The following is a 23110-nucleotide window of genomic DNA, read 5'->3' on the forward strand; positions in this document are numbered from 1 at the left end:
AAAAAAGCCCAGCTTCACTCCTAAGCAGACAGGGCAGTTTGAGCTGGTTCTTCAACATCCTATGCCACAGTGTGCCACTGGGGGGGTGTCATCTTCTGTTGCTGTCTCTAAGGTGTAAAATGTGCAATTTTTACACCCCTTCAGAAGCTTCTGACAGTTTGTCCCAAGGTTCCCCACTCATATCCTACCACTTAATACCATCAGCTGCTCCTCTCCGTAGGTGCAGGCAGCAGGATCTATTCGTCTTGCACCTGTTTCCCCAAGGGCACCTAGTGTAATTCATCAATTCATTGATGCATTATACCAACATAACAGTTGGCTGAGAACCCTGATTTCTCCTTTCTCCTCCCCTCCTCCCTGGAAAAGTAGCTTATTCTCTTCTCAAGCAGCATGTGTTAACTCTAGCTAGATATATGAGGAGTGCCTGCTTGTTAAGTATCCAATTACAAGCATTAAATTGAGTTTGTGTTCTGTCCTTCAGTATAAGTGCTCCTGCTATTTTTTAATAAGTAGCAGTTATTAGAACAGTTTAATTCAAGTCTTTCCCTGAGAACTTCTAACTGCAGTCTTCCAAGAAAGGGTAATTCCCTTGCAAGAAATGCTGCTGTGTGGAGTGACTGTCCTTTATCAGTGCTTAGCATCCTATCCATTATTTCAGTATTGCTCTGCACAAAAAAATTATCTGCAGATGCAGTTTGACACCCTGATCCTCAAGCACATTTGCCTTGAAGCAAGTCCTGGTGTTTTTAGCCTGAGCTTGCTTCCAAGCAAGCATGTTTCATAGGTTCACTCTGCCTTCCAAGGTAAAGTAGAATTTGAGGTTATTAGCCCTTACAAAATCCTAGGTTTAACAATTAACTACTAGTGACAGGTATTACGTTTAAATAGTTAGTAAGTCAACTTTGATGCTTTCTTGTTATAACAAGGCCTTTCAGTCAATGTTGGTGCAGCATTTCTGAACAGAAAGTCGTTATCACTCATCATTAGAACCAGCTCCAGTTCCTGGAAATCCTGAAGTCTTGCAACATCTTTGTCCTTTAAGGAATAAACACAGTAAGTTAGAAGCAATGCTCTAGGAATTATGCGGTATCTACCAACACAACAATTTTGCTCACCTTTCAGCCCCATCCCTTCCATAATCTATATATCTAATAGCGAAGGCGCCCCCTGTGTGCGGATATCTAAATCCACACATCGGGGGCACCTGGGGGGCAGGGAGATTTTCCTGCGCACGTGAGACAATGCCTAGGTGTGCAGAAAAATCTGAAAACTGTAAAAAAATATAGGGGGAATATTTAAACCCCCCAAAAGTAACAGAGCGCCCCCTGCGCATGTGCAGGGAACGCTCTTAGAACGGCTTTGACGCCGCCAGAGAAGGGGAGGGGGTGGGGGGGAGAAGGCTGGGCTCACCTGCTGCCGCTTCTGCAAGCCGGGAGCTGTGGGGAATACTTCCCCCCCCCCGCGCGAGTATTGCGGGTCCCGCCTCTTGTGTCTATTTAATTCTATGTTTTGTTCTTGGCCTTGAATCTCAAAGTGTTTTGCCAGTGCTGTGCTTTGAGGCTTTTTACAAGGAAAATGCTAACCACAACAACAAAGAGACCAGACACAGAACTTCTGACCTAACTTGCTGCAGACTGATTCTCCTGAAAGGATGGTTTATTGGCACAGCACATACTACTTTGCAGCCCTGCAAAATGGGCTTTCAGACAGTTTCCTGTAAGATGACACACCCAAACAGTACAATGGGGAGCTGAAAGTAATGGCTTCCAATAAGGCCTGACTTTCCATCCCTGAGCCAATCTGTCTCACTTGAATTTTCATGAAATATAAAACATCTGTACGATTATTAGCTTTTGAGGGAGGTAAAGTGCATGCCATTGCTTATGTCCTTGTCAAGGTGATTTTCACTGGGAATAAAAATATAGTGATTTACTGATTTATTACATGTAGTTACTCCAATCTAAGACCACTGTTTCACTGGAATTAGCCTGGGGTAATTCTGCATATGATCACAGTGGACAGTTTTTACAATGAGCTTTGAAAAGAGGTCCACATTTAAATATCTAGTTGCTGCCTGTTGGGAAAGAACGAAAAATAGTGGGTTTTGCATCCTAATCCACCTAAGGGACACAGGTGTGTGTAGAAGGAGGCTTCTGGGTGAGAAATTGTACCACCGATCCAACTTCAGGGACAGCATACACACATCCCCAAGTTAAGAACCCAGCTACTCAAGAAGAGAGCAAACACTGGTACTACTATCAAGTGTGACCTGGGCTACATACAAACAGCCAGATCTAAATTAGAGTCAGCAAAAGGAATTAAGTAATCTGTGTTCTAGTTAAAGGCACAGTTAAGGAGAGCAATTTCGTTTATAAACAAAATTCAAAGAAGCTGACCTTACAAAACTGAGGCAAGAACAAGGCAGTGGGTTTACCTCTTGGACTGGGATCACCAGTGATTGGGTGAAGCCTGTTTATCTAGTACTAAATCAGATTAGCTCAGCAGGTTGAAGGTAACTAGGTTCTTGAGGGATTCTAGGGTGAGCTAAGGGCACAGAGTGACTAGGGAAGGAATGTCCTGCTCTTGTCTGTCTTGCATAGCAAAACACTTATTCATTCCAACAGAATATCTAAACAGGGATTTCAGCTGTACAAAAGCTCTGTATGTGTGTATGTGTGAGAGAGAGAGAACAATGCATTTTCCTTCCTAGCAGTGATGTTAATTTAAAAAGAAATATTTAGAACGTTGCATGTGAAGTTATTTGATGCTTAGCAAGACTAGTGTGTGCAAAATGTTCACTGCAGAGTAGTCCTGCTGACTTTATGAAGATCATGCTGAGAGATCAGCAGTATCTGTAAATCTAAGTTGTAAGGAGAGGCTACTACTACATGGCATTTCTGAATGTAACTGGACAGTTTAAATAACCATGTAAAGGAAATGGGTTTCACTATTAGCTGCCAACAACAACCAGCCTAGTTTACTTCTTCGGCAGGGTGACTCATTTTGGTAAGATCATAGAATAATAGATTTGGAAGGTACCTCCAGGGTCATCTAGTCCATCCCTCTGCACAATGCAGGAAATTCACAAATACCTCCCCCCACACCCCCAGTGACTCCCACTCCATGCCCAAAAAGATGACAAAAAATTTCCAGGATCCCCAGCCAAACTGGCCTGGAGGAAAAAATGCTTCCTGACCCCAAAGTGGCAATTGGCATTTTCCTGGGCATGTACGAAAGGGCCACAAGAACTAAGCATTAAGGCAACCTTTCCTGCCCTCCCTCTCATGATCTGCCTAAATTCACAGAATCAGCATTGCTGTTAGATGACCATCTAGCCTCTGCCTGAAAGCCTCCAAAGAAGGAGAGACCACCACCTCCCGAGGAAGCCTGTTCCACTGAGGGACTGCTCTAGCTGGTAAAGAAGGTTCAATGGATGAAAATGTTTTGACTCCTGCAAGACTTTTGATAATGTCCCACATGGGACTTCCGGTTGATGGCAGCGCGCTAGCAGACTCACCTCCCGGACCTCCCAGGGGAGAAGCTGCGCTCCAGCCGAAGGAGGGGGTGCGCAGGCTCGTCTCCCCCCCAGGGACCCGGTTGAAGGGACCCTGGCCATGGAACTTCTGAGAGGTCGCCTCTTCAATGGCGTAATGCCGGAGAATTGAGGCGCCTTTCCGTTCCGATGGTTCTCCATGCTGCGAGACCGAATGGGCTTAGTGACGCCGACCGGGGCAAGCGCAGGAGATCGAGCGTGAGATATGGAGTGTAATCGAGGTCGGAAGACCAATTATGAACGTGAGTCAGACTATAAGCATTGATTAAAGAGAAAAGAAAGCTCCCCACCCTATCCCACGGAACAGAAAATCAGGCGAGCGGGGGAGGGACGCCTCCCATGCGCATGAATTTATGAGCGAATGAGGGGGGGAGCAGAAGAAAACGTGGTTAAAACTGTCAAGGAGTACTTACCAAAGCGAGTCTGAGTGTTTGAGTGCATATTCAGAGACTTTTTAAAAATATGCGAAAGTAAACAATCGATAAAGATGGCGGGGAAGAGGACGGAGAAAGAAAAACTTTTGAAATCGAAAGTAACTGAGAGCCAATGAGCTGGCAAAAACTTTGGCAGAATCCATGCGCCCCCTGATGGACCAGATGAATAACTTCAAAGAGCAGATGACAAAAATGACCCAGTGCATCACCACTCAGCAAATGCAGATAAATGAGACTTTGCAAATGATGAACCAAACAGCTGAGAAGGTGAAAGAAGTGGACGCCACTGCACAAAAGGTGAAGAAGAAAGTACAAAAACTGGAAAAGAAGCAAGTTTCTACAGAAGATCAGCTGCTACAATTACAAATGGAAAAGGCTAACATGATTCTTCGCTTCCAGGGCATGCCAGAGACCAAGGGAGAGAATCTGAAGAAAAGGATGAGCAAAATATTGGCCCCAGTGACAGATATGAAGGCGGAACTTTTGCTAAGCGAAATGGATGTGGCCTTCAAGTCATATTCAGGATACATAAAGAAAAATTATCTGCCTGGGGAAATTGTAGTAAGATTCTTGAAGAGGCATGTGAGGGATGCAATCCTGAAAGCAGTATCTGGAGCACCCTGAGAGACGGGGAGAATGCCATCAGAGTACTAAAAGACATTCCATGTGAAATAAGACAAAGAAATACAAGAATTAACTCTCTTTCTTCAGACAAACTCAATAGGATACAGATGGCTAATTCCAGAATGCATTACCTTCAAAATTAAGGATAAAAAAGAAAAGATTGACTCTGTTCTGAAAGCACGGGAATTTTTGAGAGTCCAGCTGGGAGGGCCAGTGGAGGAAGAAAAAGAAGGGATGGACAGTAATTCCAGGGGTGAGCTAGACTCGGGATCTTCCGGAGAGGACTCTCTTTCAGAGAAAGGGCCAGCGGCTCCTAAAAGTCCTTATAAACTGCGGAAGAGACTGGGAAAAGAGAAGTGAAGGCTGAAGGACACTGAATTGTGCCTTTGAGTTTTTGAAATGAGATGCTTTGGGGTATTTCTTAATGAGGTTAAGATTGGGAAAAAAGTTAACAAAAAATATATTTGACCTAGTTCATAATGGGATTAACGAGATTAAGATTTGATGTATGCTTAAACTGATTAGAAGATCTCCTCTCTTAGGATTTTAGTCATTAGTGGGTATCTTTGCTTTGTCCCTAGATGTAGTCCCTTACCTTTTTTCTGCTGTAGTTTGTAGTGATTATATATATATTAAAAAATCCCCTCCGGGGGTCATAAAAAAAAGAAAAGATAATGTCCCACATGATATTCCCACAAGGAATAGGAGAGGGGCGAGTATACCTCCAAGAGACGGGACTGGAAAGCTTCAGATGTTCCAAGATGCAGTCAATTTCAGCCAGTGTGGTAACAATTAGGGCATTACTATCAAGGTGGGAGGAGGAATTAAATGATATTCCACAGGAATCCGTCCTGATTAATAGTCTGGGTGAAAGGATTAAGGATGTATTTATAGTTGAAGATGAACAGTGATGAAACCGTGGGCCAGATTTAAAACCAATAAACTTGAAACAAAGTTCAAAATGCATAGAATGTATACCTGGGGGAAGGGGTCGAAAGAGAAATGTGCAAGCCTGTAGAACTGCCAAAGGCAACAAATCTGGGTTGCTGTGTTGGGCAAAAAGATTAGTTCTGCCCTTGCAGCTGCTCACAATCCCCCTGGGCAGGAGCATGAAGGTGAGAGGCACAAACTCAGCAGTTGTATGGATTTGTTTTCACAATGGAACATTAGCAAAGGAGACAATCTGATGTACACAGGCCCGAAGCAGTTTAGATCTGCCAGTTCCAAAGACTGCACTTTGAACTGTTCAAGGGGAGAATACAGAGAGGCAAAGCAATTCCTTGATGACAAATATCACAACTCATTTAACAAAATAAATTAAAAGATGAAGCTGGGATTTCCAAGTTTCTAATATGCATACCATGCCACATGCTTCCTGATGTGGTTTACAGACTATATTGTCTAATCCTACTCAATGGGTCATACTACATACTACATGGGTGTCAGAAAGAAAATGCTGAGGCCGGATTTAGGCTCCATAAAGGTAGGACACAGCCATGTCAGAGCATGAACAACAGTTATATTGCGTTCCTTTGAGCCCAGTTTCAGTTCTCAGGTACATTGTTTGTTCTGATCTAGAAACAGTTGCATGCAACATGTAGTAAGTAGTGTGGGGAGAAAAGTCATGCATAGTACTCCTGAATAATATGTGAGGGCAGGAATTCCTGGAACTTCAAACAAATGGATAGGAATGTACATCTTTCTCTGCATTGTGTGGAGCCAATAGGGAGTTCATAATGCACATTTGGGGAGTAATATATCTGTCCTGTCCCTGCCAATCTGTACCTATTCATCTGCGTGGGTAGGCCAGTTTATTTGAGATCAGCAATGACCAGGGTCAAACTGCAACTGTAGAAGGAAAACAGGAATTCTTTAGATTAGCCCTTTTTGCCCACTGCAAGTAGCATCCAATATAAGTTTACATGGGCTGCGGTCACACGGAGCATTAGGCATGCTAGAGAGACAGAAGATAGGCGGATTTTCCGGCCTTGATCTCACCACCACATCTGGGAAGTGTAGAGCTCCCGTGGCGAACCCGAGGCTCCCCGCCGAAGACACACTGTTAAAAACCGTGTAATGCTGTTAAAAACCGGTAACCGTGGGGCAAGGGTGGGCATCTGATCGTGTTTCCGGTGGTAGTTCTGGCGCCCGCTCATGCCCCCTCGTATAAAGGTGTTTTTTTTTTCCAACTGTCCATGGGATGCACACAAGCACCCAACGGGGCATGTGCACACTTTGGTGTCCGGAAAACAAATCACCCGTTTGCTGCGCCGCTTCTTTGCCGTGGCGCAGGATTGTGGTGTGCTCGGCACCTCCCCCCTTCCACGGGACCTCCATGGTACATCTGCTGGTGCAACCGCGTGTTATTTTGCCCTGGGGCAAACAGCCACGCCTCCCCCCCCCCGCGATATCCGGCCCGTGTGACCGGGGCCAAGGTATAGCGGTGCATTCAAATCCCCCGCTGTGTGAACAATCTAACTGGACGTTACAAGAGCCGCTGCTTAAAGACTGCTAGTAAGGAGTTCGCTGCCGGCCTCTGCGAGGAGGAGGTGTGAGAACGTAGCTCTGAGCTCTGAAGCTATTGGATAAGTGACCTATTTTAGTCCTTAACTTCTATTCGTGTCTGTTTGCTGCCTTCATTTGCCTCCAGTTGCTTATGACTGTTTAATGACTGTTGGAGTGGAGAGTTCACTGCAAGCTGACTTATAACACCAATTATGGGAGCCTGTAAACGCTCGGAAGACGTTGATTTACAACCGGCCATGAAACAAACAAAGATAGGGGAGTTTCTCTTATCAGATAACACTGTTTCCTACAGCATTCCTGTTGCTAACCGCTTTTCTCTGTTGCTTGAGCTTGACCTTGATGAGGGAAGGTAAAGGTAAAGGTTTCCCTTGCTCGAAAGCCAGTCAAGTCCGACTCTAGGGTTGCAGTGCTCATCTCCGTTTCAAGCCGAAGAGCCAGCGCTGTCCGAAGACGTTTCCGTGGTCATGTGGCCGGCATGACTAAACACCGAGGCGCACGGAACACTGTTACCTTCCCACTGAAGTGGTACCTATTTATCTACTTGCAATTTCTTGCTTTCGAACGGCTAGGTTGGCAGGAGCTGGAACTAGAGATGGGAGCTCACTCTGTCATGCGGCACCCTGGGTCTCGAACTGCTGAACTACCGACCTTCCACAGCCTGCAGTTCAGCATCTTAACCACTTGAGCCACCGCAGCTCCTTGATGAGGGAAACAAAGAAGCAAATTCCACAGCTATGTTGAACACATCACCGTCTTCTTCCTCTCAGAGAGCCGGTAGAACTTTCAATGCACAATTACCCTGAGCTTTAACGGTAGGCAAAATATTTGATTCATTAGAAGAGGTGAAAAACTCACTTGCTGAGCTGACACAGACACTGCAAAATTTGATGAAGCCGAAGAGCCTTAAGTTTGGTGTTCCTCCTGCAACTATGTTGAGAAAGTCTCCTCCTCGTGATGTGGCTTCCTCCAATTCACTCTCTGCTTATCCATAATCAACTCAGTCACAATCCATGAACCAGGTTGTAAGGGTGTCTGGAAATTCTTCTAGCCTATCTTTGCAGTCCTGTAAAGTGTGCCTCTCAATTTACGCTTACAGAGGAATATTGCCACTTTGGAATACAAAACAACTAGTTGCCAGTCACATCAGGTCTCTATTTAAAGCTACAGTACGTCCTATGGATCTTGTTAAAGTGGAACTATTAAATTCATCTAAACACTCTGCACGAGTTCTGCTTTCTTTTGGCAGTCCAAATTTTCCCTCCCTGTTCCTTGCCCAGAAATTTTAATTGTATCCAAAAGGGATTGTACCAACAAGAGTTTTTATTGATGCTGAAGTCGCTCCCCTTTTTCCTAACCCGCCCCAGGTTTTTCTGGCAAATCAGGCCTCTGATTCTGGGGTGAAACTGACTTGTGAGGAGCCTCAATTCCCATTGGCGGATGCCTCGGAACTGATAACCTGGGATTAGCCAATCCTCGACCAATGATTCGGTTTGTTTGGACAGCTCAAAAGAGGATGCCCTACTGAGATCTTTTGATAACCTTCCAGAGACAACTCTGCAGAAGATTTTTGATAGATTAGAAAGGCTTAGAAATAGCCTGCTAAAAACATCGTCTAACAAGAGGACAGATGACCCAGGAAATTCCTTTCTTGCTCCCATAACAGCAAAAACCTTCAACACATCTATTCCAAGATCTACTCAAGAACAACGCCCTATGGAAGTAGAAAATTACTCATATAAAAGACAATGTAATAATGGGCAAGTCAGGAAACTCCCTCTAAGGAGGACTAACGGATGTATTTGTTTGAACCCTGAGGATGCCTTAGACCTCATTTCTCCTATTCCATGACTAGATGGCTCTTCAGCTCACATGAACCCACATATCAAAATTCTATCTTGGAATATTACAGGATGGAGTAGTAGGTTAAAAGATCCACTGACCAGATCATTTTTATCAAATGTTCATATTATTTTGATCCAGGAAACCTGCGTCATGGGAGCTATTAAATTATCTGGTTTTGATGTATATGAGGTAAATGCTCATACTAGCTCCTCTATGGGTCAGCCAAAATCTGGTTTAGCGTGCTTAGTTTCTTCAGCACTAAAATCTATTAAAGTTTCCCTTATTGCATCTTGCCGGTATGCATTAGCTCTGCTTTTATACTTTTCAACACTCCCACTTATAATTGTTTCATTCTACTTACCCCCACTGACAATACAGAGGGATATTATAGCACTCTGAAATGATCTGGGAACCTTTCTGGATACAATTATAGATCAGTTTCCCAGAGCTTCATTAATACTTGCAGGTGATTCTAATGCCCGTATTGGTCGAAATGATGATGTGCTCTCTATGCAGGGAAATATCAGCCATCTTCAAGAGCTTTCATACCCATACTTATTTGAAAGAATGTCTAGGGACCATAGCATCAACTTTTCTGGAAAACAGTTAAATGTGTACTGGATCACAGACTAGTGATCCCATACAGGTACAGCAAAGTGGATACGGCTGGTGATTATACGTGTCTGAAATACAAGGGAGCCAGTGTAGTCGATTACATGATAGCCTCACCAAATCTGCTTCCGTGGATCTGCGAGTTTAAGGTAGGGGATTATTGTGGAGGTGATCATCTTCCACTGCAACTCACTATGGCTTTCCCCCAGGGTAGTTTCTCATCATCCGGCCCCCATCCGAGTGTTTTCAGCGGGGAAATAGATGGAGTCCAATTAGATGGACACCAGAATTAATTCCCTGCCGTGTTGAACATCATGTCCTCATATGACTGTAATTTAATTCTTATTGAATCCATGAATCAGACAGACCCCCCAGAACATGATAGAATACCTATCTACTAATTTAAATCTTTTAAAACCAGTTTGCTTAAAACCTTTAAGACCTTGCAGAACTGAACAGAAAAATATTTGGTTTGATGGGTAGTGTAGAAGATTTTTTAGATTTGATTATTTTGACTGTAAATTTTGATTGTAAAGTTCGTATTTTGAGGCTAATGCTGTAGATCCATGTTTGATAATTGAGCTTAAGACCTTTGGTCTTAGAAGCTAATAAACATAAGAATAAGGTATAGCGGTGCATTCAAATCCCCTGCTGTGTGAACAATCTAACTGGACATTACAGGAGCTGAAGTATGAAAACACAGTGGTACAATTTTTTAGCAATGAAGAGCAACATCCATAGAACCGTAATGTAATATACTTAAAAGGAAACTCTGCTGAATTTGTGAAACCAATTTCTGGCTTTCAGCCATATGTATCAGAGAATCTGATTTTTATTACCACCTGAATTGACTATACAAATTGATGTTTAACACATAACAAAGTTTTACTGGCAGTGAAATCTGCAATTTGACTTAGCATTAGCACCAAAATGTCAGTGTCAAATATGAACTTCAAAATCTGCATTGATCACTGAGTGGGAAATAACATCCTTAACTTCAAGTTTAACTGTTCCATTTCTGGGCAAGAAACACTTGGGTGTTTGTCACTAACAGAATCTTGGATGTATGCTTTTGCTTTCTAAACCAATGATTATTATTAAAATGCAACTCTTGCCAGTGCTGTAAGTGGACGTTAGCAAACAATATACATGTTAATGCATAAGATGGGACCTGATATCACTTGTGATCTGCTATGCTGAATGTAGCCCATCAGCTATGTATTTTGCCTGTTAGGTCAAAGTCCTCCCTTTTTTGCTACTTTCCAAGGGACCTCCCCTCCTGCTCAAAAAGTAGGTAGAATTATTAAACTCTTAGCAGGCCTCAGTGCATAGCTGGACTACCTTCAGTTGGTGGATCACAATTTGCAGAGGCCTTGCATTAAGAAATAAGTAACTAATTTAGGATATGAAAACCTGAAGCACAGCTAGATCTTTTAGAAACTGAAGGTTCTTACCTTCCTTAATACTGTATTGGGAAGCTTCCTAATTTTCTCCACATGTTCTGGATTCACCCCCAGTTCACAGCAGCTCACTCGGAGCAGTTCGTTGTAAGTCAGTTCTTGTCGGTCCAGTTCAATTTCAATGAAGTCATTCTCTTTAAGAGTGCGGTTCTGAATTCTGACCTTTAGCACCAGTTCTAGGTTAAAAACAAACAAACACAAAACACCCCACAATATGAACAATTTTTTAAAAAGACATTCATGCCTCTCAGGCATTACTATCACCAATAAAGGGTCTGAGCCAAGTGGCCATAGAGGCACTGACAGAGCAGCTGGGACTTGGCTTGGCTTGCTTCTAGCCACCAATCACCTCCCCTGTAAGTTAAATGGCCAGCTGGCCCCAGAAGTGTGACTTCCAAGGACAAAATGAGCAGGACTGCACGTAGTCATTTTATTGTCATTACATCGCAAATGGTTGCCTCCATTCCTCTTGCTATGCTCTCTTTCTCATTTCAATGTGATGCTTGCACAGGAGCCAAATGTGGCACCAGCCAAAGGAGTAAGGGATGCACCAGTTCCACCTAAGCCAGAACACCAGCAAGGGGGGGAAGGTCATCAGTTATTCCCTTCCCTTCCCTTGTGAGTCTTGTCTTTTTAGTATGTCACCCTGACAGAATGACACCTCTCTTTTTATTGGTGTGAAGGCACTTTGGTAGATAATGGCTTGAAAAGCAGGGCGTAAACAAAAAGCAATAGTTAGATTTCCAGACCAAAAGCCCTTCCCACCAGCGTGCAGAGTCTTTGCTATGGGAGACCCATGTTCAGACCAGAAGCTGCCCTGGAAGGCACAGCCATAAGGCATCCTCCTGCTGCCAGGGAACTTGGCCTTTAGTGTATCAGCAAACGTGTCTCCTCGTCAATGAACCCTTTTCCACAGCTCAGCTTTTGGAGTCTTATCACTGGCCACCTGCAAGAGCATGATGTCTTTCAGACGAAAGTGTAGACTGCTGCTGCTTGATTACAAGACTGCCCAGGAGCAACAGGTGAGAAAACTGGAATATGAATCTTGATTACAGGGTTGATCCTGTCCTAACCTACAGGTGTCCATCTTACCATGCTTATAACAAGAACTGCAGTGAATAGCTACTATATTTGAGTCCAATGCAGGCAGCTTCTGTGAAGACTCCCATGCATCACTTGGGGGGGGGGAGTTATCCACAAGCAATATTAATTTACCATCTGAATTTCTACCAAAACATTTCCAGCAAAAGGAATCAATGCAATTCAGCAAAGGGATAGTAATAAATGCCACACTGCATGACAAGTTATTTCTATAGATACAACTGTTCACAGCCCATTGATATTAACCCCTATATATCCAGGGCAGCTATCATCAACTGTGGAAACAAAAGAGAACTGCTGCACAAGCATTTCCACAATCAACAAGAAACCTTTTAAATTTCCCTTATGAACCACTGTATTTGGTTGGCCTATTTGGAACATCAGAAAGGAAACTAAAAAATTATGTTCCCTCTAAGCTATGGAGTCTTGTGAGCAAAAGTTCTCCTTTGTGAGCTACTGGCAATAAAGTTGTGAGCAAGCGATTTGACTACTGCATAAATTAGTTTGCTCTGGAGCCATCCTTCCTGAGTTAAGACAAAAATCTCTGAGCTGGAGGCTAAAAAACTGTGAGCTAGCTCACACTAACTCAGCTTAGAGGGAACACTGGAAAGGACCAACACTGATGAAGGGTATACCAAAGGACAATTTGTTCTCACCGCTGTAACCCGAGGAAACGCTAGGATAACTTGAAGGTTTGTATCTTATATCTGTTGAGGTTACCTTGCATACTACTGACGGGAAATGCTCCAGTGAAGAAAAAGGGCTGAAATCCTGGGACAGGTGCAGCACAACAGCCATTTTTTTGCTGAGCTTCAGGCTGTTTAGGTTTAGCTGGAGTGGAGAGAGTCCTGCTTGGAGGAACAGGCATTTGGGGAAGGTGACCGTTCTGTATTGCAGGCTCTGGGCATTCTGCCTGGGATGATCCAGGTGTGTCCCCAACAGGAGGAGACTTTTCACGTTGCGACATGGCAGTGCCAGGCACCTGGACTTGAGGTAAAGACACGAGGCAATCCTCATTGTGCTGTTCAGAAGAAGGGGAAAGTCTTCCATTCGGAGAGGAAGAGGAGATGCTGGTAGTGCTGCTGCTCATGGAGTTATACACATAAGGGAAAGGCGGGTTAGCTAAGTAGCTGGGGATAATGGGCAACGCAGAGTCTTTCTTCACGTCCGGCAGTTCATCATCATCTTCTGCTGAAAAAGACAAAGACAAACAAATTCTCGCAAAAGCCACTTCTGATTGGATAAAGAATACTGAAGTTTGGCAAGAACATGGGGGGGGGGGGAAGATGTCCAACACAGAAGGCAGATTGTTGCCAAGCAGCAAAGAGTAAATAACAATTATAAGTAACAATGAATGAGCCACAGATATGCTGCTTGTACATTTCTTGTGTTAATGTAAGTAGTGCCTGTGAATTACAGTTGATTCTCTGTTTTGTATCAGGACTACGCCTTTTCAAGAGCAGATGTGACCATATGCAAAGAAATTCACCTGCCCAGATACTGCAGAAAAATTACTACTTAGCATGTAGCAAATCACTAAGTCAGGGTTCCTTTGAGAGGAGAACTCACGGGGCAAGGGTCTATAGACAAACATTATTGGTTTTAACAAAGAACTATTCGGGCCCTTTACAACTCAAAATCCTATTTATGGAGTTTATGTTCCTAGGAGTCCTCTTTTAACTTAGAGAAACTATGAAGGATGTTATCCCTCAGGTTACAACTTTTACAGAGCAATCCGTGGGGGGTGGGGGATGGGAATAGGCAGCCTACTGACTCCTACGCTGGTGTAACTCAGATTTATGCACATGTAAGGGGCATTTGGAGCTGCGGTGGCTCAAGTGGTTAAGACGCTGAACTGCAGGCTGTGGAAGGTCGGTAGTTCAGCAGTTCGAGACCCGAGTGTGCCGCATGACGGAGTGAGCTCCTGTCTCTAGTTCCAGCTCCTGCCAACCTAGCAGTTCGAAACCAAGAAATTGCAAGTAGATAAATAGGTACCACTTCGGTGGGAAGGTAACAACGTTCCGTGCACCTTGGTGTTTAGCCACGCCGGCCACATGACCACGGAAACATCTTCGGACAGCACTGGCTCTTCGGCTTTGAAACGAAGATGAGCACCGCAACCCTAGAGTCGGATTCGACTAGCTTTCGAGCAAGGGAACCTTTGCCTTTTTAAGGGGCATTTATGCTGGCACAGGGCATGAGCAGCACAGCACAGCACAGTGCACTTCAGCCACATGCTGGTGGAGTGATGGCACAAACCCATGCCAGCAGAAATGTGGGCGTGCCAGGGTGTGTGTCACCAACTATTTGGCTCCCAAAGCAGTTTCACCATGGGAACGCCCCCCAGGACAGGCATAGCCAATCGGCAGCCATAGTAACTTGGGAACCCAAGCAGCTCAGAATGCCAAGTGTGCACCCAACCAGCCCATGCCAGCACTGCCTTTCCCCAGTCCCCAATGATGGCCCACCCCACCCTACAAATGGTTCCAGGAGGTTGCCCCACAACTCCAGAGGGAGGGTGCATGGCATGGAATGCTGTCCGATAGCTCCCTGCTATGCAGACTTAGAGCTAACACACACGCAACTCAAGGGTGGGCAAAACATAGGCAGGCACCTAGCACTGCCGGGCAAGCACTTGGGGGGAATGCACCACCAGGAGAGCAAAGTCCACACTCTGTGGCTGAGCTCTCCCAGATCTCAGGCCCCACAAGTACAGCAGCTTGTCCGCTGGGATCCTAAGGGTCAGCCACGCAGGAACACGTAAACAAGGCACCCCTTTCCCAACCCCCATTCCTCCTCTTGGCCAACAACACTGGAACGAAGCTGCACTGAACACAGCATCTCCTGCTCCTGAACCCAGCACCTGGGGGGGGGGCAGGAGCAGTGTTCCCTCTCAACTGAGTTAGTGCAAGCCAGCTCACAGGTTTTTAGCTTCCGGCTCACACATTTTTGTCTTCACTCAGGAACGATGGCTCCAGAGCAAACTAAATTATGCAGTAGCCAAATCACTCGCTCACAGCTTTAATGCCAGTAGCTCACAGAGTAGAACTTTTGCTCACAAGACTCCACAGCTTAGAGGGCGCATTGGGCAGGAGTGTGCCCCCCCCCCAAGACACACACGGACCAGGCCATTCAGTGCATCGGGGGCTGCCTGACGCAGCTGCCAGAGGAAGGGACCAAAGGTGGTGCCGGGTGCCCAAGGCTGCGTGTTGCACCAGCCGGCAGTGCCCCCCTTGCAACAAACGCTTCAAGCACCTGGGAATCCCCTCCCACCTGAGTGCCAAGTGATCCCACGTGATGGCCTAATCCTGCCCTTGCAGGTGCAGAATGCCCTGACACTGCTGACAAGGCGCATCTCCAGGTACACAGTGATTCTGACAGAACGCTGAATGAAGTGTGGTCTGGATTCTGCCACCCGGGGGGGGTCCCCCCCTTGTGGCATCGGAGTGCCAGACGGGGTGTCCTCATTGACCGAATGCCTGACAAGGTGCCAACAAGGAATGCTGCCAGCTGCTCCACCGTGTATTTTCCCCGTGCACAGGTGCCAATCCAACCGGGACAGACATCACTACCTCTATCAAAGCAAGACCCACCATGTGTCCTCTCTGCAACAACAGAAGCAGGCCCTTCTCTTCCTACACCCATCGGGAAGGTGCCCCTAGCACCAAAGGACCGAGGGGGGTTCCGCATGTCAACACCGTAATCCCTGTCTTGGTCCCCTCCAATAAAGCTCATCCATTGTGTGCGTCCCAGGTGTTGGTGCTTGTTATGGACTATGGGAGGTGGGAGCACATGGGGGGTGCTGCGCAAGACACACAATCCTCGCAGACACAACACAATCCTGACAATACTGTGGCCGCAGCAATGGACACAGATGGGTGGAAGGGAAAGACTATGCGACAAGCGGCCATTCCCCTAGCTAAAAGCACAGACCGCACACCCAGAAACTGCAGGGCCACGTTAACGTAGGATCAGCTGGGGTGCACCCTGGAGGAAGACGTCCTGCCACAGCAGTGAACACATACGCAAATGCCATGGGCACTCCTTCATGGATTGGCCCTGGCTATGGTCCCTGGGGCCAGCATGAGCTGATCCAGGAACCGTTATGCAAATTACACTGTTGGCATAAGGGTCTGTCACATCACTGAGGCTGGGTGGGCAGCATTCCATGCTGCTGGGCAGAGATGGTCAGTTTCAGAGGGCAGTCCCCTCTGGAGGCCCGCTTGGCCTCCAGAGAGCCAGTTTGGTGTAGTGGTTAAGTGTGCGGACTCTAATCTGGGAGAACCGGGTTTGATTCCCCACTCCTCCACTTGCACCTGCTGATGTGACCTTGGGTCAGTCACAAGCTCTGGCACAGCTGTTCCTGAAAAAGCAGTTTGTGTCAGAGTTCTCTCAGCCCCACCCACCTCGCAGGGTGTCTGTTGTGGGGAGGGGAAGGGAAAGGAGTTTGTAAGACGCTCTGAGACTCCAAGTGAAGGGCGGGGTATAAATCCAATCTCTTCTTCGTCTTCTTCTTGGCCTGTCTGGATCCCAGCTTCCCCAGGGATATTTGTGTATGTAAATGAAGGGCTTGAACAGCACATAGCACCGGCTGCCAGGCACCCTCAGCTACCAGGCACTGACAGCAAAACCACAGGACACTCTCTACCCCCTCTGTGAGCGCCTGATTGCCCCTGCCCACAGCCACCTCCTGGCAAGTGATGGCCATGGCATGGGCATGGGCAGCAGGGCAGGGTGGAGGGCTTGGCATGTTCCCATGGTGGGACGACCCGCCTCAAAATTCCCCTGTATGTAGGTGCCATGGCCACTGGAACATCTGGTGGTGGGGACAGCCATCGCCAGCCAAACTGGATTGAGGCCGAGAAGACACTGCTATACAGGTTGGTGGTAGAGCATGCTTGTGTTGCCCTTGCCACTGCCAAGAGCAGCTCTGCCACCTCCTGTGGCCAAGCCTTCTGGTGCATGGCCGAGGAATAGGTGTCTGCCCTGGGACATGTCATTCGGACAGAGATGTCCACCCTGAAGCACTGGAATGATTCCTTCAGCCGCAATGCAAAGGGCAGACTCGTTGTCTTCGGATGCCAGTAGCCCTGCCCTGGTGGACAGTGTGCAAGGGCAGGGCAGGTGCCCCTGGCCCAGGTGTCATGGCTGCTGGTGGCCTGGAGGAAGGAGGGAATCCAGGCCCCTTGCCTGGTCCCCAGACACAGGGCCCGCATCTGGCACAGCCAATCCCATGTGGGTGGCAATCGAGTGGGAGCAGCTGGAGCGCTCTTGTGAGTGGCACAAAGCCTTTGTGGGGGGCAGCAATGGATGGAGGGGCCGGCAGCAACTGTAAGGGCGGCTGTGGGGCACCTGGAAGGGCTTCTTGCCATCGTGAGGGACGTGGGTGAGAGAAATAAGTGCATCAAGAGGCTTCTTGGGGACCTCTCAGAGTCCCTCCCGGGGGCCCTGGCACTCCCCACCCCTCCTGCTGTGACTCCAGTGGGGGTGGCATGTAGGTTGGCACAGGGATGCCCTTGATGGCGTGGGCAGTCATTTGTGTGCTGTGTGTGGAGTACCACCGTGGGGTGCTTGTGGGGCTAACAGGTGATGCCCCTTCTCCAGTGACATGTGTCCAGGGCTGGTCTCTTTAAGGGTGTTTGTGCAGCAGAGAAGGAGTGTCTCTCCTGTGGCCTGCCTGCCAGGGACAGACACTTGGCTAAGCCTCCTGGACCCATGGCTCCCATGGGTCCTGCCTGCCCTGCCTTTCATGCTGCCCCTGCCTCACAACAATACTGGAAGTGAACACAGTGGCATCATCACCACAAATGCCACCACGACATTGCTGAGGCTCCTTTTATTCCATTCAGCCACTGTGTACCTATCCCCTGAGGGGGGCGACTAGTGCCACCGCAGCTGTGCCATAGCCATCCGCCACAGCACAGGCACAACTCAGAACCACCCTGCCCACAAGGTAACACTTTATTTGTCAATAAAACAGGACACCTGTGACCATACCTGAACCAAGTCAGACCTCTGGTTAATCAAAAGCTGCATTTATTGTGACTGGCAGTGGGTCTCCAGGTTCTCAGAGCCTGAAGTCTCTCACCTACTACCTGATCCTTTTAAGTGGAGATGCCAGGGTTGAACCTGGAAACTTCTACATGCAGAGCAGAAGCTTCATGGCTGAGCCACTACCAACCTCAAATTTCTCAGCTTGTCTTGAAGGTTCTAGAAACTTTAGAAAATACAGTTGTAAAATCAATGAAGAAGATAACAAGCTTTAATTAACTGGAAACTCTAGGACAACTTCAAGATTAAAGTGCGTGCATAATTTTGCTTAGGCACAGGTCTTTCTAAAATTTACACTGCAGCTGAGCAGTTGGAACTTCTCTTTATGGAAAAAACTGAAATGACCTTTTTCTAGGTTTACATGACGTCTGAGACTGGAGAAACTTAAAACAGGAGACTAATGGATTCTGAAACCTGTACTGCTTTGTGTATTCATTGTGTCTTTATCTGCACTAGTCTGCATAGTATTGTATATTTGACAAATGAAGTACCTGTAAGATTATTTGATGAAAAGAAGGTTTACATATACAAATGTAGTCCAATTGTTTTGGGTGGTAGTACAATTTTGCATTTTTGGCTTCTTTTTTCCTTCTTTTTTGCCATCAAATCGCAGCCGACTTATGGCAGCCCCACGGGGTTTCCAAGACTACAGACGTTCAGAGGCAGTTTGCCCTTGCCTTCCTCTGCACAGCGACCCTAAACTTCTTTGGTGGTTTCTCAGTCAAATGCTGACCAGGGCTGATTCTGCATAGCTTCCAAGATCTGACGAGATTGGGCTAGCCTGGGCTATCCAGGTCAGGGATTTTGGTTGATCAGAAAATTAATATATAGTCTTTTGGCAATGGTAGTAAAAAGTTAGACATTCCCTTATACACAGCACATATTAATTTACACATTACAACAAAACAAGTACACAGAGCCAGTTTGGTGTAGTGGTTAACTGTGCGGGACTCTTATTTGGGAGAACCGGGTTTGATTCCCCACTCCTCCACTTGCACCTGCTGATGTGACCTTGGGAGGGTCACAAGCTCTGGCACAGCTGTCCTTGAAAAAGAGCAGTTTGTGTCAGAGTTCTCTCAGCCCCACCCACCTCACAGGGTGTCTGTTGTGGGGAGGGGAAGGAAAAGGAGTTTGTAAGCCGCTCTGAGACACCTTTGGGTAGTGAAGGGCGGGGTATAAATCAAATCTCTTCTCTTCTTCTTCTCTTCTTCCCCCTTAGGCTAATATGAGATTAACATTCTTAACACATTAAAATCTAGCAACCCTTTTTCTGATGCTTCCTAACTTCCTCATTGCAGAGCTATCCAAGACAAGACAGCTTGCAGAAGAAAACTGCAAGAGCCTCTTCTTTTGTGAATCACTATATGGGCTCTACCAGGGACAGGACCATCAGCATTCCAATGCCCTTGCCTGATGTAAGAATTAACTAATCAATTTACCTCCCAGCATCTTCCTGATTTCCCTCTTGGATGTCAACTGGGCTGGTCTTTCTTCTTTAACTGTGAGGATTTCCTTATCAGCTCCAGCACTGAGAAGGTATGATACCACTTCAGCATGGTTCCGTTTGGAGGCCCAATGCAAACAAGTCCTGCACGTGACAAACATAACAGCCAAAGTCAAATCATTCTGTACAGTTTAAATTCTACCTATTAGTAGGGCTGCCAGTGCCAAAATAAGGAGTGCGCCATGAGACTATAAGAAAATAATGTACTACATGTGTAGTTGACATTAACGGCAATTTGTTAGACTCTGCTATCCTCGTCACATATGAAAGGCGCTTTATGCAGTTAGGGTGCATCTCTTATTTTCCATGAGTATTTCTGCAACAAATAAATAAGGAATAATTTCTTGAAATGAGGAACAGGTAGAAGCCAACTTATGATTGCTTCAATAAAGGATGGTGATAACCCCCATTAAACCCAGCAATTGCTGTATTTTCTTATGTCTATATTTACAGATGACTATAGTGACACCTAGTGGCAAAATCTTTCTATGCGGGCAGGCAACACCATTATTTCATCTTGCAAAATCGTTGTGCTTAAAAGTTCATTAGACCAGTACCTCCAAGCATCTGTTAGATGAAGCATAACTGTGTCACTAATTTCACTAGTGATTAATAAAATTAATTAATGAACTTAGTTTGACAAATACATTTACTCTTTCCCACTAGTACAAGTGTGAAAGATGCATTTGATACTGGATGCACAACAGGTAAAATAGTTGATAAAGACAAGGTTTGGCGTGAATGAGAGCTAATAAATGTATGCTTAATCCCAACAAGACAGAAGTGCTACCGGTGAGTGGAAGGTCTGACCTGAAACTTAAGGTGTAGCCTGTTCTGGATGGGTTTATACTCTCCTTGAAGGAACAGGTCCATATTCTGGGGGTAGTCGTGGACTCAGGCCAACTGCTGGATAAGCAAGTGGCAGCTGTGGCCAAGAGTACTTTTTACCAGCTTTGACTAGTTATCCAGCTGCAGTCTTTCCTGGTCAGAGAAGATCTGGCCACTGGTTACATCTAGATTAGATTACTGCAATACAGCCTATGTAGGGCTGCCTTTGAAAAGTGTTCGGAAGCTTCAGCTAGCATAGAATGCTGCAGCCAGGATTATGGCTGGTGCGGGCTGTAGAGACCATGTCATTCCAGTCTGGGCCCATCTTTCAGTAGCTCCCGATCTTTTTCTAGGTACAATTCAAGGTGTTGACCTTTAAAGCCCCATATGGTTTTGGCCCAACATACCTGAAGGACTACCTACTCCCTGACCACTACAGTCATCTTCCAAAGCCCAACTTTGGGAGCCTTACCCTTTGCGGTTAGGCAGGTGGAAATCCAAGAGAGGGCATTCTCAGTCATCACACCAAAACTCTGGAACTCCCTCCCTAAAGAGAGACTCATCTGTCCCCTTCTTTTGCCATATTCTGCCAGTGGGCACAAACTTTTTTGTTTGTTTGGTGTTCCTTCCGATCCCTCTTTCCTGCCTAGGGCTTTAATTGTTGTTTTCATGTTTTTGTATATATTTTATCTCTGATTTTAATTGTTATAATGATGTATTTCCTGTTCGTTTTAAATATATATTTTTAATTATGTACGTTTTAATCTGTCAGCCTGCTTGGTGGCAGAAATACAGGGTATACATTTTGAAAAATTAAAAAATGAATCTTCTCTGGTCTTCTTTAAAAAAAAAATAATTTGGCTATTAAGAGATAGTGTGTTTGAGAGCCAGTGTGGTGCAGTGCTTAAACAGCTGGTCTAGGATTCGACAGACCCAGGTTTGAATCCCCACTCTGTCACGGAAGCTTTCTGAGTGGCCTTGGTCTAGTCACACACACAGCTTCATCTACCTCACATATATGTTATGAGGATAAAATGGAGGAGAGAAGAATGGCTTTGGGTTCCCATAGGGGAGAAAAGTAGGGTATAAACAAACTAAATAAAATATACACTGGGAATAATCATACATAAAAATCTTTCCATTATTAAAAATATTCTGTTTTGTAAAGACATGCCTAGTTGGGCTTGAGTCTATTGCAACTCTAGCCTAGCCTTAATGAAATGCTCACAGGAATATGAATAATCTAAATAGTGTTATGCTTTTTCTTGTATTTTCCAATTAATTTAGTGTACAACATTGACTCCGAGATTGGTGATAGTTTACTGAGATGCCCATTCAAAGATTGTGAGAAATCAGAGTTAATTGTAACCTAACATTTATGTATAGTTAAGATTTTCTTCTTCTTTTTTCTCAAAATGTGCTATGTCAACAGTTAATTTTATCTTCAACTTGCAAAACATAAGAAGAGACCTGCTGGATCAGACCGGTGGTCCATTTAGTCCAGCATCCTGTTTCACACAGCAGCCAACAAGTTGCCCAGGTTTAATGACACAGATGCACAGCTTTGTAAAACCCTTCTGCTTTGAACAAAAAAGTCTCAAAATGTTTTTTGTACCACATGCAAATCTCAGTTTATTTCAATCTTATTAAAATGAATGAAGCAAACATTTTTATATAAAAACTGAAAATCATCATTAAAACTTTGTCTGATCACACTGATTTCCCACAGCTGTGAAAGAATAAAAAATAAGGCATCTGTTTTAACCCAACCTTACCAAAGTTCAAAGAATGCTTAAACAGATGCTGCCTGGCTTCTGAACCAACAGAAAAGTGGTAGAGAATTCCATTTCTTCAATAGCATCACAAATAACAAAAAAAAAGTTTAAAATATCATTAATTAATTCACTTTTAATCATTTTAAGGCATTGCTAGCAGGAATAAAAATACTTTTTATGTCTCACTTTTAATAAACCAAACAAATCCACCCCAAAGCAGACACCATCGATGTAATTCACTGGTTCAGTGCTTACCAGCCATTGATTTCATTTTGAGAGTTAACATTCACGCCAAATTCCACCAATCGCTGAACTTCTTCAATATCCCCCAAAGCAGCAGCTTCCCTCAGCCTCTCCTGAAGCTCTTTTTCCTCTGCTGCCGTGGACATCTTACAAATTTATCTTCACAGTAAACTTTGGGATTATCAGATAGCTGGTTATTATGGAGGCTGGATCATTTTATAAAGCTTGTCAACCGGAGACTGGCTGGCAGAACCTGATCAATCCCGGAAGAAAAATCCCACGTTGTCGTCCTTTCAAACGCCAGTATTCCTCACTCCAGGCTACTGCTCGTAAATCAAACGCACGTCCACATTTCCGAATGCCATTTTTCGTAATTGCATAGTTATGGTATGTCTAGATGGTTGCTGTTGCCGTCTTCTCAGGGGGACTCTATTAACTGCGACAACAATGACCTAGCGATTTAGTTCCTACCAAAAGTCCGGCCTGCATAGGGATGTACTGAAAGGAACGACAGGCTTGCCCATTGGAAAGAGTGGGAGAGGCTTTAAAGACCCCTT

General features: G+C 45.4%; 1 protein-coding gene across 2 annotated transcripts; it reads right to left on the reverse strand.

Moving 5' to 3' along the window:
• Positions 1-875: 875 nt before the first annotated feature.
• Positions 876-22964, reverse strand: ANKRD40 (ankyrin repeat domain 40). Of its 2 annotated transcripts, none has more exons than XM_015410764.1 (5): positions 22566-22964; positions 19643-19791; positions 12873-13340; positions 11046-11227; positions 876-1035 (listed from the first exon to the last, which is right to left on the reverse strand). In XM_015410764.1, the coding sequence occupies exons 1-5, from the start codon at positions 22697-22699 to the stop codon at positions 889-891; spliced, it is 1080 nt and encodes a 359-aa protein (XP_015266250.1). In that variant the 5' UTR covers positions 22700-22964; the 3' UTR covers positions 876-888. The 2 variants fall into 2 exon arrangements, with proteins under 2 accessions (XP_015266250.1, XP_015266249.1); XM_015410763.1 differs by having other exon boundaries at positions 12873-13343.
• Positions 22965-23110: the final 146 nt, after the last annotated feature.

This window comes from Gekko japonicus, unplaced genomic scaffold (genome assembly GCF_001447785.1).
Source record: "Gekko japonicus isolate JY-2015 unplaced genomic scaffold, Gekko_japonicus_V1.1 scaffold15, whole genome shotgun sequence".
NCBI lineage: Eukaryota > Metazoa > Chordata > Lepidosauria > Squamata > Gekkonidae > Gekko > Gekko japonicus.

Coding starts and splice junctions, on each gene's coding strand:
- ANKRD40 (XM_015410763.1), bottom strand. CDS start 22,699: ATGTCCACGGCAGCAGAGGAAAAAGAGCTTCAGGAGAGGCTGAGGGAA. Junction 19,792..22,565: donor CAAAATGAAATCAATGGCTG/GTAAGCACTGAA, acceptor TGTCACGTGCAG/GACTTGTTTGCATTGGGCCT. Junction 1,036..11,045: donor CCAATACAGTATTAAGGAAG/GTAAGAACCTTC, acceptor TATTCCTTAAAG/GACAAAGATGTTGCAAGACT.